An 18,578-nucleotide genomic window follows, 5' to 3' on the forward strand; every position below is an offset into this window, starting at 1 on the left:
CAATTGAGTGGTTTTTTTTCGACAAATTTATAAATTGACTTATGGGACAAAATTATAATATGCAATTATTGTACATTCTCAAGAGATTACATTAATAAAAAATAAAAAGTAAAATAAAAAAAAAACATTTTTTTATAACATTCAATTCTGTGTAACGAGAAAAACAATATATTTCATTTCTGGAATTTTATTTTTCAGTCTTAAATTTTATAAAGAAAACAATCTAAAAATAAAACAATAATAACAATGAGATTAATTTTTTATTCGTTTTGATTGCATTTATTGTCTCTTGTAATAAAATATTATAATTCAGAGAGTTTCCTAAATTTACAAATACAATATTAACATTACAATTATTAAACAAAGTTTCAATGGAACGATATGAATATAATGCTGGTGTATTCTATGCTTACTTTCATAAAAGAAAAGAAAAAGATTTCATTTCTTGTGTTTATAAATCGGGGATCTAATAAAAATTACGTATTTTTCTCACAATTACACTTTTTAGTTAATTCTACTGCGTTAGGACAATGTAGTCGTATCATTGGCAACACTGTCCATTATTACAGTGTTGGCTACAAGTGAATTAAAAAAATTTTTTTTTTACTTTCGCACCGAAAATGGCAACGGAACCCCACGCAGACTATCCTTTTCTCAGAGATTCACTTGTTGAAAGTTAACATTATAACAGAATACATCAGTGTGAGCCTTAAATTGACGAGAATCTCTATACAGGGTATTTGTTTTAAGATTTTGATATTGAAATGACCATAATAATACAGATCCTATATCAATGCAGTAGACGGAATAATTCGTACTTCAAATTGACTTAAATATTAACTGAATCAAAAGAACAAATGCGACCGCGCGTACTCGGCACATGAAACTTTTTTGGTAGAAACTAACCATAGGACATGTTTGACACATAGTTTAATTTAATGTAACACAGATGGCGTTGTAACCAATTTTTTACATATCATTGCGCGTTCATTTCGTCCGAAGCGATGACGAGGCACAGGTTCGCCAGCGCCATGGCGGAGCTTTGCCTGACCGCGGGGCTGCTGTCCTTGATCAGCTGCAGGAGGCGCGCACGAGCCGACCGCGACACGTCCGGCTCCAGCTCCGTGTCCTCGGGGTACTTGTCTCTGATGCGGAGCAGTTCCGCGTAGAGCAGACCTAGTAGGGGAAACTTTTCGTTATGTTTCGACCACCAGTACTTATTACTGGTGGTAGGACCTCTTGTGAGTTCGTGCGGGTAGGTACCCTGCCTATTTCTGCCGTGAAGCAGTAATCCGTTTCGGTTTGAAGGAAGGTCGTGAAGTGGGGCAGCCGTTGTAACTGTACTGAGATCTTAGAACTTATATCTCAAGGTGGGTGGCGTATTTACGTTGTAGATGTCTACGGGCTCCAGTAACCACTTAACACCGAGTGTGCTGTGAGCTCGTCCACCCATCTAAGCAATAAAAAAAAAATGTTTACGCCGTTTGGCATGCTGTACACCGAGTCTCTTATACGATTAGAGCATGCATACAGCACTGTTAGGTACCTACTAGATTCCATAGACGTGTATGCCACTACTGTCCTCGAGAGATGTCTGCAGTCCCAAGTCGTTCATGGACGCTTGCTACTTACTTGCTTACATAGAAAAAATGTACTTTCCAGAAAACTCTAACACAGGCATAATGTTATCGCACGGTGTTCTATTTTGTTCATTGAGTTTTCAGTTGAGTTCTATTTTTATTATTATCATTAATACTTTTCCTACATTATTGGTCGTAGTAATGAAGATTTTTGAATATCCCGACAAATGAGTGATCGTCTTTTTACATTTATTTACGTTCTAAATAAACCATATATGCTTTTGATTTCTATGAGCTACGGGCTCCGAAAGTACGTACCAACCGTATGGTACCAAAAGTAAGTAAAGGAACTGATGAGTTTCTCTGAAAGATCACGATCAACACCTAAAAAGGGTTCGGATGTAGAGCTTCCTTTGCCTAGCAGTAAATTTTTCGGTCCCTTCGGGGTTATTTGAGCGGGTCACAGTCGCCAGCGAGTGTTTACTGGTAGGACCTCTTGTGAGTCCGCGCGGGTAGGTACCACCACCCCGCCTATTTCTGCCGTGAAGCAGTAATGCGTTTCGATTTGAAGGGTGGGGCAGCCGTTGTTACCGAGACCTTAGAACTCATATCTCAAGGTGGGTGGCGCATTTCGTAGTAGATGTCTATAGGGTTCCAGTAACCACCAGGTGGACCGTGAGCTCGTCCACCCATCTAAGCAACAAAAAAAATAAAAAAAAAAGCCAGGGGCAAGTCAAGCCGCTGCCTACCGTTTAACGCATTGACTGCCGTATAGGTAACCGGTGCCCTACGGGGCCCACTGAAGTGATTATATCGATTTCGGTCTTTTAACTAAGGCGCCGGAGTAACGAATAGAGTCCGGGAAAGGCGAATCCGTAGTTACCCAGAGTGAATCTATTTCTAAAAGACCGAAAAAGACTAAAACATAGCACAAAAGAAGGCAAAGGGACATGATTACTTTAGTGCGCCGCGTAGGGCACCGGTGAGCTACATGGCAGTCAACGTGTTAATATACTTATAATACTCTCCACAAGCCTCGTTTGAAGAAGGATAGTAAATGTCATAGCGCTCAGGAAACACCGTGGAAGGGAGCTCATTCCAAAGCCGGGAGCTCACAGCCCACCTGGTGTTAAGTGGTTACTGGAGATCATAGACATCTACAACGTAAATGCGCCACCCACCTTGAAATATAAGTTCTAAGGTCTCAAGTATAGTTACAACGGCCGCTCCACCCTTCAAACCGAAGCGCATTACTGCTGCACGGCAGAAATAGGCAGGGCGGTGGTACCTACCCGCACGGACTCACAAGTGGTTCTACCACCAGTAAAACTCACGAGTGGTCCAACCACCAGTAACGGTATTGCTGACTTCCATCCATCCTTCCACTAAGTTGCTGACTTCCATCCATCCATCCTTCCACTAAAATGCTGACTTCCATCCATCCATCCTTCCACTAAGCAACCCTGGCACTCACCCAGCAGCGTGGGCGCGTGCGGCCTGAGCTCGTCGCGCGCGCAGTGCAGGTAGTGGGCGGCGGCGCGCAGACAGCTGGCGACGCTGGAGGGCAGCTCGTCGGCCAGCTGCCGCAGCAGGGCCGACAGGAACTCGTCCAGGTACAGGCGGCCCTCGTCCAGCAGGTGCGTCTGCACCAGGTCGTTCGATTTCTTCACGTTGAAGATCTTGAACACTTGTTTCAAGGTGAATTTGCTCGCCTGAAATTATTCACACGTACATTAATCTCTTGATTATTACTTATCTATGCAAATAAAGAAATATGAGGGTACCCAAAAACCAATTGTCAAAAAGTCATATTTCAATGTTTGTTTTCGATAAAATAATTTAGCTAAAGACTTTAGCTCCCACATTACTTATTTCGTTTTGTTTTTAATACGTCCACCACCGTTTGTACCATCGTCTTCAACGCGACATGTTTGTTATAGTGACGTCAATGAGCGACAGATGGCGCACGATTCGTTCCAAGAAATGAGTTTTGTATATTTTCCAAGCGTATTACAGATTAACTAGTGACAGATAAATTACAACTGCGGCGCACTCACCCGGACCACGGCGGGGTTGTTGTCGCACAGGTGCAGCAAGAAGCACGGCAGCGAGTTCACGGCCTGGTCGACCAGCGCGTCAGAGCGCACGCGCGCCGCCAACACGCCGAACAGACGAATGGAATGTTCCCGCAGCTGCGGACACTCCGTGTTCATGTACGGACGTATCTTCTGCGATATCGACAACAGCTCGCGATCGTATTCCGCGTCGACGTGGTCTAGCTCGGTGAGCAGCCGGCTGAGCCCTTGGATCGAGGCCAGGGGGACGTTGTCTGATGGTGGCCTGTAGATCAACGTTGATGGTTCAAGAGCCGCACGTTGGGAACAATTCATGTAGAGATTTAACTACCTAACCCTATGTCACGAAGAGCTTGCACTATTATAATACCTGCGAGAGAGGGTGCAGTGCGCGTCCCACACGCCCCCTGTCCCCCTAAGTACGTGTCGGAGCGTGCGTCGACTCCCTGCGAGAGCGCGTGCAGTGCGCGTCCCACACGCCCCCTGTCCCCCTACGTACGTGTCGGAGCGCGCGTCGACTCCCTGCGAGAGCGCGTGCAGTGCGCGTCCCACACGCCCCCTGTCCCCCTACGTACGTGTCGGAGCGTGCGTCGACTCCCTGCGAGAGCGCGTGCAGTGCGCGTCCCACACGCCCCCTGTCCCCCTACGTACGTGTCGGAGCGCGCGTCGACTCCCTGCGAGAGCGCGTGCAGTGCGCGTCCCACACGCCCCCTGTCCCCCTACGTACGTGTCGGAGCGTGCGTCGACTCACTGCGAGAGCGCGTGCAGTGCGCGTCCCACACGCCCCCTGTCCCCCTACGTACGTGTCGGAGCGCGCGTCGACTCCCTGCGAGAGCGCGTGCAGTGCGCGTCCCACACGCCCCCTGTCCCCCTACGTACGTGTCGGAGCGCGCGTCGACTCCCTGCGAGAGCGCGTGCAGTGCGCGTCCCACACACCCCCTGTCCCCCTACGTACGTGTCGGAGCGCGCGTCGACTCCCTGCGAGAGCGCGTGCAGTGCGCGTCCCACACGCCCCCTGTCCCCCTACGTACGTGTCGGAGCGGGCGTCGACTCCCTGCGAGAGCGCGTGCAGTGCGCGTCCCACACGCCCCCTGTCCCCCTACGTACGTGTCGGAGCGCGCGTCGACTCCCTGCGAGAGCGCGTGCAGTGCGCGTCCCACACGCCCCCTGTCCCCCTACGTACGTGTCGGAGCGCGCGTCGACTCCCTGCGAGAGCGCGTGCAGTGCGCGTCCCACACGCCCCCTGTCCCCCTACGTACGTGTCGGAGCGCGCGTCGACTCCCTGCGAGAGCGCGTGCAGTGCGCGTCCCACACGCCCCCTGTCCCCCTACGTACGTGTCGGAGCGCGCGTCGACTCCCTGCGAGAGCGCGTGCAGTGCGCGTCCCACACGCCCCCTGTCCCCCTACGTACGTGTCGGAGCGCGCGTCGACTCCCTGCGAGAGCGCGTGCAGTGCGCGTCCCACACGCCCCCTGTCCCCCTACGTACGTGTCGGAGCGCGCGTCGACTCCCTGCGAGAGCGCGTGCAGTGCGCGTCCCACACGCCCCCTGTCCCCCTACGTACGTGTCGGAGCGCGCGTCGACTCCCTGCGAGAGCGCGTGCAGTGCGCGTCCCACACGCCCCCTGTCCCCCTACGTACGTGTCGGAGCGCGCGTCGACTCCCTGCGAGAGCGCGTGCAGTGCGCGTCCCACACGCCCCTTGTCCCCCTACGTACGTGTCGGAGCGCGCGTCGACTCCCTGCGAGAGCGCGTGCAGTGCGCGTCCCACACGCCCCCTGTCCCCCTACGTACGTGTCGGAGCGCGCGTCGACTCCCTGCGAGAGCGCGTGCAGTGCGCGTCCCACACGCCCCCTGTCCCCCTACGTACGTGTCGGAGCGCGCGTCGACTCCCTGCGAGAGCGCGTGCAGTGCGCGTCCCACACGCCCCCTGTCCCCCTACGTACGTGTCGGAGCGCGCGTCGACTCCCTGCGAGAGCGCGTGCAGTGCGCGTCCCACACGCCCCCTGTCCCCCTACGTACGTGTCGGAGCGCGCGTCGACTCCCTGCGAGAGCGCGTGCAGTGCGCGTCCCACACGCCCCTTGTCCCCCTACGTACGTGTCGGAGCGCGCGTCGACTCCCTGCGAGAGCGCGTGCAGTGCGCGTCCCACACGCCCCCTGTCCCCCTACGTACGTGTCGGAGCGCGCGTCGACTCCCTGCGAGAGCGCGTGCAGTGCGCGTCCCACACGCCCCCTGTCCCCCTACGTACGTGTCGGAGCGCGCGTCGACTCCCTGCGAGAGCGCGTGCAGTGCGCGTCCCACACGCCCCCTGTCCCCCTACGTACGTGTCGGAGCGCGCGTCGACTCCCTGCGAGAGCGCGTGCAGTGCGCGTCCCACACGCCCCCTGTCCCCCTACGTACGTGTCGGAGCGCGCGTCGACTCCCTGCGAGAGCGCGTGCAGTGCGCGTCCCACACGCCCCCTGTCCCCCTACGTACGTGTCGGAGCGCGCGTCGACTCCCTGCGAGAGCGCGTGCAGTGCGCGTCCCACACGCCCCCTGTCCCCCTACGTACGTGTCGGAGCGCGCGTCGACTCCCTGCGAGAGCGCGTGCAGTGCGCGTCCCACACGCCCCCTGTCCCCCTACGTACGTGTCGGAGCGCGCGTCGACTCCCTGCGAGAGCGCGTGCAGTGCGCGTCCCACACGCCCCCTGTCCCCCTACGTACGTGTCGGAGCGCGCGTCGACTCCCTGCGAGAGCGCGTGCAGTGCGCGTCCCACCCGCCCCCTGTCCCCCTACGTACGTGTCGGAGCGCGCGTCGACTCCCTGCGAGAGCGCGTGCAGTGCGCGTCCCACACGCCCCCTGTCCCCCTACGTACGTGTCGGAGCGCGCGTCGACTCCCTGCGAGAGCGCGTGCAGTGCGTGCGTGAGGTGGGCGGCGCGCCCGTCGCCGCGGAGCTGCGCCACGTTGGCGGCGCCGCGCAGACAGGTGGCTCGCACGCGGTCGCACGTGTCCTTCCAGCCGGTGTTCAGCGTCGCCATCACTGACTCTATCAGTACGTTGTTATCGTTGCATCTGAATGTTACAAAATTTTGACATTTTAATATTTTTGCCCCTAGCTAGTCGTTGTTTGGGTAGATGAGCCCATGGGCTCAACCTAAGGATTAGCTCCTTAGATGGACCTTGACCATTCATTAAAAAGTCATAATAATTGGGTTCAAATTTATTTTAAAATTTCTAATTCTACCACGTATGTACCTGTAATTAAGCAGATCGGCCAACAAGGCATGCGCCGCGCATCGTTGTGGCGGCAGACTAGATTTGGCGTACGCCGACACGCGCGACACTAGTTTCGCCAAATGTTGCGGACACTCGCGTGACACCGCCCCTCCTAATATCGGTGCCAGCTCTAGGAGTGTCGTAGCCGAATCGCCGTGCTCGACACTCAGGCAGAGGGAACACGCTTCACGGACCTATGTAAGACATAGGTATTTTGCTATTAATCCAATATAAATATAGCGGTTTACAATCAGAGTTATTAGACTCAAAGTTAGGAGGTAGCTTACGTGGTTAGAGTCTGGTTTTACAATCTTAATTAGGTCTAAGAACAATTCCAACATATCAATCAACACGTACAGCGACAGCATTTACGAAAATAAAAAAAACTTTTGCACATCATTATATAGGCTTCGCATAGTTCAGTCGGATTGATAACACGTTGACTGCCATATAGGTCAATGGTGCCCTACGCGGCGCACTGAAGTAATTATGTCGATTTCTGTTACTAAGCGCCTGGATTGCCTGACTTTGCCTTCCTTTGTTTGTTAATGTATGTTTTAGTCTTTTCGGACTAGGATTCATCTTTCACCGAGTCTACTAGATATTCTGGCGGCTTAGTAAGAAAATCGAAGGGAGAAATCGACACAATTGCTTCAGTGCGCCGCATAGGGAATTGGTGACCTACATGGCAGTCAAACTGTTAGGAATACCCGCAAAAACAAAAAAGTTATTTAAAAAGTAATGGAACTCGGTTTTTAGAACTACTTCGATATGGTAAATTTCTTTCTTTTTGCAGTGTCGGACGACCTCCTGTACTACGGTGTATTCAAAGGGATTTCCCCTTAAAATATTTTTAGTTTAAGTTAAGCCTAAGGACGACTGCTATGTGGTTATTGAAGCCTATAAACATTAAAACGTACTGTGTAATTATAACATTTATACTGGTTGTAGCCAATGTGGCCAGCGGTAGGTAGGTACCACCATCCTGCTTATCTGTGGCGAAAAGCAGTAATGCGGGGCAGTCTTGTACTGTATATGTCCGAGCCAGCTCATACAGAGGTATGTTTGAGCTAGCTCGTTATGTGAGTTATTAGGGAAATATTAAATTAATAAAAACCCTTACCTTCTGACAGTCAGCTTGCTCCAAAAAGGCGCTAAAAGCGTTGATTGTGATCTTGGCCGGTGACAGCCTGACGGACTCCCTGTTAGGTACGAAACCGAACCTCTCCTGCATCTTGTTGCCGGAGTGGGAGTAGGCCGGCGGCTCAGCGTCGATGTAGCACGCCAGGGTCGTGTACAGCACAGAGAACAGTTCAGAGAACTTCGCCTTGCACGTGGCCTTCATCGTGGACTCCTGCAGCATCTCGCCTAAGGCACTTATTAGCTGCAATAAATATATTTTGCATAAATACTGTAGATAGATTGGTCTGTAACGCAGAACAGATCATGAAAACGAGTTCTGTTCTTGGAGGCGAAGACTTTTGGACCCCGGCCTTATGTTGGGCCAGTACTGATTTTTTTTTACACATCTTACATACAGCTTTAGCAAAAAAAAATCGACGACCAGAGAAACCTAGAATGGTTTATAAACTAGTTTAATGTAAAAGCTGGACATTTCGATTTCTCTCTCAAATATTACCTTCTAGCAGGACTTGACTATAGTCCCTTGGCAGTTCACGTAATGATACAACCATATACTTCTAGTAGAACCCAATTTTTTTTTCTTTGGCCCTCCACACTAACTTTGAGAAACACCGATTTAAAGCACGCTTCAAACATTATACAAACTTACAGTCAAAGGCTGGAGAGCAGCCACATGGTTGTCGATGACGTGGTACGGATCCTCATACAGCTCCACTGACGTCATCAATCTCAAGAAGTTCTCGGTGATCGCCTCAGACAAGCTCTCATCCCGGGCGAGGTGGTGCCAACATGACACTACACAACTGGAAAACGGAATAGCTCTATCTTCAATAAACAAAACAGCGTTCTCTTATTGAAATAATGAATAAGACATATATGAATAGACATATGTTGATCACGGTGATCCCTAAATTCGGATGATATAATTATAAGTATGCACGAGTAGGAACCACCATACGGCCTTACCGGTTTGAAGGGTAACATGTGTGGCGTCATTGTCATTTCTATGCGCGAGTTTCGATAGATACTTTACACTAGGTGGACCGCGAATTGGTTCATCACAAAAATAAAATAAAAAACATGAAGTACCTAACCCAGCACCAAACTTTGTCATAAGATCACTATACCGGACTTGCCTAATACTTAATCGAATAATATCACAATTAAATCATTAAAATGTTAGTGTTAGCGTCAGTGTAACTTACGGTTTTAAAGGTAGCTTCTGGCTCAGTAGAACAGCAGTGACGGCGTTAGAATGATGACGTGTTAATGACGTCAGCGGCCTCATGAGCTTCACCCTCGCATCTTCATTGACCTCGTCCATTGTACTCAACATCACTTCAACTATCCTCTCGATATTTTGGAACAAATCCTGACCTTTCTTAATGAAAAATGCGTCCAGGACAGCACTAATCCCAACGCTTTTATGTTCTTGACTATCGTAACACTCCAAAATACTTTCAATGAATTGCATCGTGTGCCGGTGCGGTATCTTCGGTGTTATAGTGTTACAAAGAACTACGCAGTAATCACTGATCATGTTCAAATCATTTGTCAAAACATTGTTCTGCAGTCGAGTTAGGTTGACCATAAACTGATCCCCTGGTTCTATGGTGTGACCTTCGTATAAATCTTGAATCTGTACTATTAGTTTTATGCAATCTATAGTTGTTAAACGCACAGGAAAATTCGTGTCTGCTATACCAGGCACGACCAGACCCAATAGGTATCCCATCTGACCGAATTTACTTGGCGTCTCATAATTCAGCCTCACGTTTTTTATGTACGTATCGAAAATAACTTGGAGTATCAGTACTGAAGCGGTTCGTATTTCATCGTTTTCATGCCTCAGCCATTCTGTTAATAAACCGATTAAGTCATCGATTGTGCTTAAGCAAGTCGACTGGATTATAAGCTCTTTTATTAGTTGGTGCAACAATATTAAGCTGTCATTCAAAGTTTTTGCCAGTATGTCGTTTATTCCGTCAACCCCATCGGCTTCATATTTACGCTTAAACGACGACAATTCTCCGAATATGCTATTAAATAATACCCTCAGAATGGTGTTTCTTTCTTCCGGCAAAATACCTTTTTGGAGTTTAGTCAATGCGTTCGATGCTTTAACTATTATAGGGTATAGTTCGACATTGCGTTTCTCCAAATTCGAGTTGTAAATTTGTTCTAAAACCGCATTTAATAACTGCCAACGGTTTCTGAGAACTACATTATGGTGAGCTGCAGGATGCAATGCTTTGCCTATTTCGTATAAAGTTGTTACGGTTGCCTTACACAAGTCGAAAGCAGGCCCAGATTTCAGTATATCGTATAGAATTGAAGTAACGTTATCCCCAAGTCTTGCCAAAACGTGTGCATCTAAACAATCAGCAGCTACTTTACCATAACAAGTGATTAATGCATATTTCACAATATTAATTTCCAATTCAGTTTTAGAGTTCTTTGACGAAAGGAAGTTCATTATTTTACTACCTTTTCTCGATTCATTTTCCTTGTAAGCTGCGTCTAATTCGTTCAATATAAATTCTCCGTGTTGCCGAGAAGCTATACCTATTGCTTTACTAACATACTCACAGTTTTCCATCGGAATAGATTTTAGGGAAAATAGTATTATCTTGAGTGTGGACTCAACGACAGCAGCGTTCGGTATGTGACACGACAGCGTTGCCAGATACTGTAACGAGACTCCTTTGATCGTAGGATGCTGTTTCTTTGACAAAATCTGCTTTGAGATCAAAGTCGCTATAGTCTCTACCCACTTGTCGTTATTAACTTGATCGACAGCAGATACCAATAAATCTAATAGCATACTGTGCCATTGTTCACTCGATTCACTTTTATCAACAAATTTCAGCAGCCGCTGTAATTCGATGGTCCATGAATTTTTCAAATTTTTGTGTACGTCCCCAGAATAATCTTCGAGGAACACGAGTAGATTCTTGTTTTTTTCTTTCTGTTCTGGATCCACAATGTGGGTGATACACCGAACAAATACCAAATCAGACGAATATTTGATTTCTAAACCTTTTACTGTTTCACCTTCAATTACATTAGAATTATTTTGGAACAGTGACGTCAGACAATGTGCAACCGTGGACATAGATGGAGTTAAGTCTTCAACAGTGAGTGCAGATAAGAGCAAACTTCTCAGCTGACCACGGATACTTGTCACAGTATTACACATCAGGATTAAAGAATTCTTACAGGTATCCTGTAAGTCTGAGATCTCGTAAAATGACACATTCGCTGGGCCCTCAAATCCGCAATGTTTAATTATGAATTCTATCATAGAAAAATCCTCGGGGGTCGTTATGCAGTTCCTGTACACTAAGCCTACAATAGCTTTCACTAACAACTTCTTCATTTTCACACCATGTTCCATGTTGGTCATGACTTTTAATAACGTTATAAATTTGCTCGAGAAATTATCAATAAATACTTGTGACGATGTCGTCAAATGAGTCAATATTATAACGGCCTTCATTCTATCCTTTTCCTGGTTGTTTTTGCATTGATGCAGGAGTCCCTCGATCGTTTGATCAGAATACTGTCTGGCCATGTGATCGAAACATCGTAAAACTTCGAAATGATTTTTAACGGTTTGTGGTTGATCATAATCTGGCTCCAGCACAACCAAATGGAACAGGACGTGGTTTATTGACGTAATGACATTCTCATTCAACCCTAACTTCGGATTGAGTGTTGACGGAGATAATAAATAAGATAGACACTGACTGATGTAATAATAGTTGATATTTGGTTTCCGATATAAAGCCAATAATGACAGAACGAATTTGTTGACCGTTTCATTGAACTGTCTTTCGGATATAAGTCTTGTTATCGGTCCAAGAGCTTCCAGAACTGATTCAGAAACTTTCGGCTCGTATGAAGGCAACCACTGATTGTAAAGTACGTCAAATATAATTGTGAATTCGGTGACGAAATTTTCTTTAATAGAAGTAATGTTGTCGTTTTCCACGTTGTCTCCAATATGTTCGGAGACAGCTACTGCAAAGTGGCCGAACGCTGAGGAGAGAGAGAGAGATAATAGACGAATTATATTTTATTACTACTGCTGGTGAGGGAGGATCGTTTCTCATTCACTTCACAACGTATCTAATGTTTCGAAACAAAAAGTAGTGAAATTGGAAAAAGGTTTATCTTAAGGCTAAGCTACCCTTTTTTTACGGTGGGGAACCTACTAATAGAAACTCCACCTATGGGGAATCAGACAGAAATATGTCGGACCCCGGAGCCTCCGAAGAGACTAAGCCTTGAGAAAGCACGTAGGCTAGAGTGAACCGCACGACTATCCCACAGAACGATGGTCAAGCTACCCTACTTTTTACATAACTAGATAAAATCATTAGCAGTAACTGTCACTGTAATTAGGCTTTGCTTATTTCTATATCAAAACTTACCATATGCAAATGCCTGTTTCAATCCATCCTGCTTCACCAACGAAAGAAGCGGCAGCATTTTACTGAGTATCTCCTTAATATGTGGGACAACACCATGTGTATTAACGGCTGCGAGGGTTCCAAGTGTGTGGGGTATTGTATAATGTGGTACTGTTGCTGGGGAAAGTTGGTTGATCAATGAGCGGAGTGCCTGCATAGAAAATAGAGCTCAAAACTGGATATTCCTATTACAGCCAGTCGAGGCAGTTAAGACAAAATCTATAGACTAAATCAAATGAAAGCACAGATTCGTGTTGAAATAAGACCAAGCAGATCTAAATAGTTTTTAATGTTATTAAAAAATACCTTCTTTCCAATTATTCTTTGAAACTAAACTTTTTCAGTTCGGGAATAAAATTGTTCAACAAACTAAAATGTTTAAAAACTTCACTCTTGTTATGATCATTTGAATAACACTTGAACACATGTCATATTATATTATAGTTTTTAGATAACAGTAAATAAAAATGTCATTAAATTATTACAAAGCAGATAATTTACAAAATTATCAAACACACTACTTCAGTATTGTTTATATTTGTCAACAATGAATCACTTAAAAGACCAGTTGTAGAGTTCCTCGTGGGTGATAACTTCAAATCTTTTTCTTTTTTTAGTTACTTTTTTTATTGAGTGAATAAGCTCACGACTTGCTCGGTGTTAAATGCCGCCACCCACCTTGAGAAATGAGTTCAGAGTCTCATGTTTTATTTTCCAACAACGTCCAAACTGAAATGCACTACTTCTACACAGCAGAAATACATTCGTGATATATACCCATACGGGCTCAAAAGATGCCCACCAGTAAAGTTAAGCATACAGTGATTTTGTGTGTTCAATTCAAAATATTTCTTATCTCCATTTGCTTGTTGAAAATGTTATAAAGAAAAAAGTAATTTAATATTTCAAACTGTACACTTATTGCGTAATAGTATCACTCTGGACTGACCTTTGATAACATGCTACAATTCAGTATTTTTGCTATATCATAGAATTGCTATATCAGTGTTCAGAAGTGACTAGATTTTTATATAAAACACAAATACAAGATGAAGATCCAAATTTTTTTTTTTTTTTTTTATGATTGAAGGATTACTGGTGGCCCGGTGGCCTTTCCACTTTCACCAGGACAGGTAGGCGAGCAAAGGCTCAGCCAGGAGGGATGGGATCTGCTAACAGCTACCCGCGACCCGCTGAGAAGATACGGCGAGAAACTCAGCCAGCTGATTCATGGGTTAGGTTGCACGGCGAACTCTTTGTCGAGTTCGACGAGTACGGTTATCGAGTTCCCTAGGCCTGCTCCTAGTGTTAGAGCTGAAGGCGTCTAATGCAAAGGTTATTGGATCTGATGGATCCGTAAGGACGTGTCTAGGGCGTCGACGGTGACTGGCTCCTGCGTGGTCAGGATTCGGGGGGTAGTCAGCGGCGGCAACGATAAGGCGATTATCATGACGCATAGCCTTATCGAAGTACCGTTCCGACGCTGACTTCATGTATTTCTGGATAGATTCGAGGCCCAGGTCGTCGTGTAGGTCAACGTTCCTCACGAACCACGGAGCTCCGACGGTTAACCTGCAAAAGCGGGATTGTAGAGATTGGAGGGTGTCTATGTGTGTGCGGGTCGCGTGAGCGAACACCACACTCGCGTAAGTCATGACGGGGACCGTCTTAACCCATAGACATCATTTTCGCACTTGACCAATACGACAATGTATGATCCCTGATACACATAAACACCAGAAATGCCAGAAGCACAGCCGAACTGGTGTCTAACATTTAGCAACTATTTCGAAACCATCACCTTATACAAAAAAATTGCATGTCAGAAAATCCAATATTGTTGTTCAGAACTGTAATAATGGAGGATTTACTAAGAGTACATTGTATGATTAACTGATTTTAAATAAACTAACAAACTATAAAAGTGCATACAAGTTGTGAGCCTGTAGTTGGTGATATTTACATTTAAACTACTTACTAGTACTAAGTATACTTAGGTACTAGTAAACTAAGTAAACTTTTTACTGGTCGTAGGATATCTTGGGAGTCCGCACGGGTAGTTACCACATTATTCCTACTTCTACCATAAAGCAGTAATGCGTTTCGGTTTGTAGGGTGGGTCAACTGTTGTACTGTAAAAGCTGAGACCTTAGAACTTATGTCTCGAGGTAGGTGGCGGCATTTACATCGTTGATGTCTATGGGCTCCAGTAATCACTTCACATCAGGTGGGCCGTCAGCTGGTCCACCAATCTAAGCAATAATAAAAGACAACAAATCTAAACTTTTTTTATTGCGCATTTAGGTAGGCGAGAGCATACGGCCCCACCCACAGTGAATAAACTAAAAATAATGTTCATAGATCAATTTACCAAGTCTAAATTCTCATGGCCCACGGCAACAAGGACAGCAGAAGCCCCCAGCTGTGTCACAGGTTCATAACCAACATTTTCAGTCATGGCTCGCAGCATTGAGCTCACAAGCTCTGTTGCTACTTTTGGATCTAGTTTTCTTACTTGATTGACACATGTTTGTTCTAATACCCTGGAAATTGAAATTAAAATCTTGTTTTTTTTTGTTTAAAAAATTTACGTTAAGTTTAAAAAGGCATAGACAGGGCCATACATATTAACTCGAGCACAATCAAAGGTATTATTACTAGAGAAATGTGTATTGAGAACCCTAAACAGCAGGAACTTTCACACTGTATTTTTTTTTGCAAAGCTATTAATTTATGGGTTGGTCATATGGGAAAGCTGCTGTAAAGCAATTGAAACTTCAAATTTGTTCAAATTCAAAGTGGATGGCATTAATTTAGTGATGTCTATGGGCTCCTGTAATATATTTCACTCATTTGAAATAAAAAAATGGATAAATAGTCTTTTTCAGTTTTCTCAAGTTGTACACAAAATTAAACCGTTTTTTTTTTTGTTATTGCTTAGGTGTGTAGACGCGCCCACCTAGTGTTAAGTGGTTACTGGAGCTCATAGACATCTACAATGTAAATGCCACCACAAACCTTGAGATATGAGTCGTAAGATCTCAGTATAGTTACAACAGTTGCCCCACTCTTCAAACCGAAACGCATTACTGCTTCACGATAGAAATGGGCATGGTGGTGGTGCCTATCCGTGCAGACTCACAGGAGGTCCTATCACCAGTAATTAAGTATGTTAATTATGTTTAAATATATGTTGATTATGGGTGTGATTACATTATAGATTTATTATTTGATAATGCCCCTTTACACTTTTGAGGCTCACTTTATGCCCACCTTATCATAAATAGACAGCATCCCACTTGGAGGTCAGCAATGCCAGGGGCACAGCGAAGCCTTTACCTACTGCTTTCTAAATTTATTACTTTCAAGTATTTTATTCATCTCTAGTTATAATGGGTATATAATAGGCAATTATACAGAAAGGTAAGTACAGTCAAACCTGGATAAGCGAGAGTTCAAGGGAGCACAATCCCATTCTCGCTTAAAGAGGTTTCTCACTAACCCGAGTTTCTCGCTAACACTCCCTCTGAATTTCATTTCGCGATTTTCCGGATTCAAACGCATTCACTATTTTTAGTTTATCACTTAATGACAGTACTTTAATTTTCCGTTTTGACATGATGCAGAACAGAACTTTCCTTCGCAATTGATTAACGATAAACTGAGTAAGTCCGACAAACAGGACGGTACACAGGCGCACGTGTCAATTCAAAAAGAATGCGATAAAATAACAACGTTATTTAGTTTCACGAAATAGAATAGGTTCAATATTGATGAGAAAGCAATACAAAAACAATGGAAGGAAGTTCTACAAAAGTTAAGAATGAGTCATAAAATAGCAGATGTTAAATTTGTAATTAGTTTTTTCACTTGTTCCTCCTAAATAATATAAATAAATAAAGCTCGACTGTCGCTTATAGAGGTATAGATAAGTAGCAGTCTCACTTACGGATGTCCATGAGGGAAAAACGACTCTCTCTTACAGAGGTTTCTATTTCTCGCTAATAGAGGTTTCGGGAGCTTAAAATGATGGTTCCTGGCTATTACTCTCACTTATAGAGTTTTCTCACTTATCCAGTTCTCACTTACTCAGGTTTGACTGTATATAAAAACCTAACTATTATTCAATAGAAAATTTTATATCCACATGTAAACTAATTATGCAGAATTATGTAAGTTACACTTTCAAGGTGACATCAATACTAGTTTTTTTATGTATGTATGTATTTATATTTATATTCTTAAAGACGTAGTTGATATTCCCTAAAATGGACTTCGGATTAGGAATTACTTCCAATCTTCCACCTATTGCTCAATAAGTCGAAATTTTTACCGAAAATGTTGTGTGCATGATTCAGGTTTTCGTCAAATATCTTTTATTGTAGGATAGGTTTCGCTACAAATCTCCCAAAATTTTTTTTTGTTTTTTAATTGTAGATTGCACAATCTAATGCCCTTACATTTTTTTTTTCTATAAATTTTATATGATTTGGCTTACTTGATAATGTTTCCCAATAGTGTAGTGTTCACTTTCACAGTGTCTTTGTAGAATTCACAAAATATAGCGATGACTTCGTTCGGATATGTGTTCGCTATTTTCGCGAGTGATTTTATAATGACGTTGTTCACAGAATGTTCATTATCTCCGGCAGCGTTTATTAAAACTGTCACGGTATCTGTGAATTAAATAATCCAAGAATTCAAGTAACTTTTGACAAAACAATTATGTTGATGATGTATGAGGTATTTGTTTCGAAAATATCAAAAACTTTACCTTTGAGAGACTCTGAAGTTATTGTACTCATTTTGGTATTTTACATATCCTTCTAGCTATAATTTAAAACAGTAAATGAACGTTAAGATCATTGAAGTTGTATGAAAGAATATAAGAAGATAAAACAAGTCAAATCATCAAGAAACTACAGGACTGGTCTTCAATTGGAACAGTTTGGGTTTAGTTAATTGACGTTCTATTGTGTTTTTATCCGATTCATTGACAGTGACTCTTATGACAGTGCAGCTTTGACAGCACAAAATGTTCTTGATGCATGAAACATACATTCTACCATAACATTTCGTAACTTAACCCACGGAAAAATAAATAAAAGGATATGTGCAAGGAAATCTACAGAATTTCTTTCCTTGAATCGTGCGCTAGTGAAGTTTTATGGCATATTTTGATAAATGACAACTTGATAGGATGTAGGTTTTGACTGTACCATAACAGTCCAAAATAGGGGTACCAACAATATAGAGTTAGAATTACTAATGTATTTATTTACATAACGTGATCACTGACTGATAATTGTTGTGCGATGTAGAGCACATGTATACATAAAAAAATAATTGTGCTTCCAGATACTATGTGATTCACTTAGGGTTTGAAATTCCATACTAGTCAATATTATCGAAAACATATTAATTGTTAACTGTGAAAAGTTGGTAATTGTATTATTTTAAAACCTTTTTTCAATTTGTGTGCATGTGAAATTTTATATAAAATTTAGACAATAAGGATTTTCATATTCAAAAAATTCACATTGTATTTGTTTTGTATAAATTATGCACGTACAGAAGATTTGTAACAGTTTTGAAAATTTTTCATTTCAGCTCTTTCTCAATTCTACTTTTTTTTTTTTTTTTCCTTTCTTTCTGGCTTTTGTTACTTAGATTAAAGTACAATTTTGCCAACGTCGGGTAGTGGAGGTATCAACATAATTATGCTAGGACATTTACATAACATTTACAGGCATGAACTGAAAATAGAGTTACCTATTTAGTTTTACAATTTTTGTATTTAACAGTTAGTAGGAACTACAATTTTATATTATTAGTGTCTATGAAAGATGCAAGCGAGTAGACTACCTTTTTACTGGGGAAAGTTAATAGGAAGTTCATGTTGATGGGGAAGGGGATTATGTTTTTTAATAAAGTATATAGGGAGTCACAATTATTGTTAAGAATGCAGTTGAAGAATATATGATCCACAGTACCTTCCTCGGATCCACAGTCGCATATTGCTGTATTAATTCTACTTTAAAACTTTAT

At 43.9% G+C, this 18,578-nt stretch overlaps 1 protein-coding gene across 2 annotated transcripts; it reads right to left on the minus strand.

The window, feature by feature from the left end:
* Window positions 1-244: 244 nt before the first annotated feature.
* On the minus strand, window positions 245-17,526 carry c11.1 (maestro heat like repeat family protein c11.1). Of its 2 annotated transcripts, none has more exons than XM_028183568.2 (12): window positions 17,305-17,526; window positions 17,029-17,206; window positions 14,902-15,073; window positions 12,492-12,681; window positions 9,261-12,096; window positions 8,705-8,858; window positions 8,036-8,296; window positions 6,892-7,106; window positions 6,511-6,708; window positions 3,638-3,920; window positions 3,055-3,292; window positions 245-1,176 (listed from the first exon to the last, which is right to left on the minus strand). In XM_028183568.2, the coding sequence occupies exons 1-12, from the start codon at window positions 17,333-17,335 to the stop codon at window positions 977-979; spliced, it is 4,956 nt and encodes a 1,651-aa protein (XP_028039369.2). In that variant the 5' UTR covers window positions 17,336-17,526; the 3' UTR covers window positions 245-976. The 2 variants fall into 2 exon arrangements, with proteins under 2 accessions (XP_028039369.2, XP_089596560.1); XM_089740434.1 differs by having other exon boundaries at window positions 12,492-12,647; window positions 17,305-17,516.
* Between the last annotated feature and the right edge of the window lie 1,052 nt (window positions 17,527-18,578).

The sequence above is a fragment of the Bombyx mandarina genome, chromosome 04, assembly GCF_030267445.1.
Source record: "Bombyx mandarina strain Sakado chromosome 04, ASM3026744v2".
Taxonomy (NCBI): domain Eukaryota; kingdom Metazoa; phylum Arthropoda; class Insecta; order Lepidoptera; family Bombycidae; genus Bombyx; species Bombyx mandarina.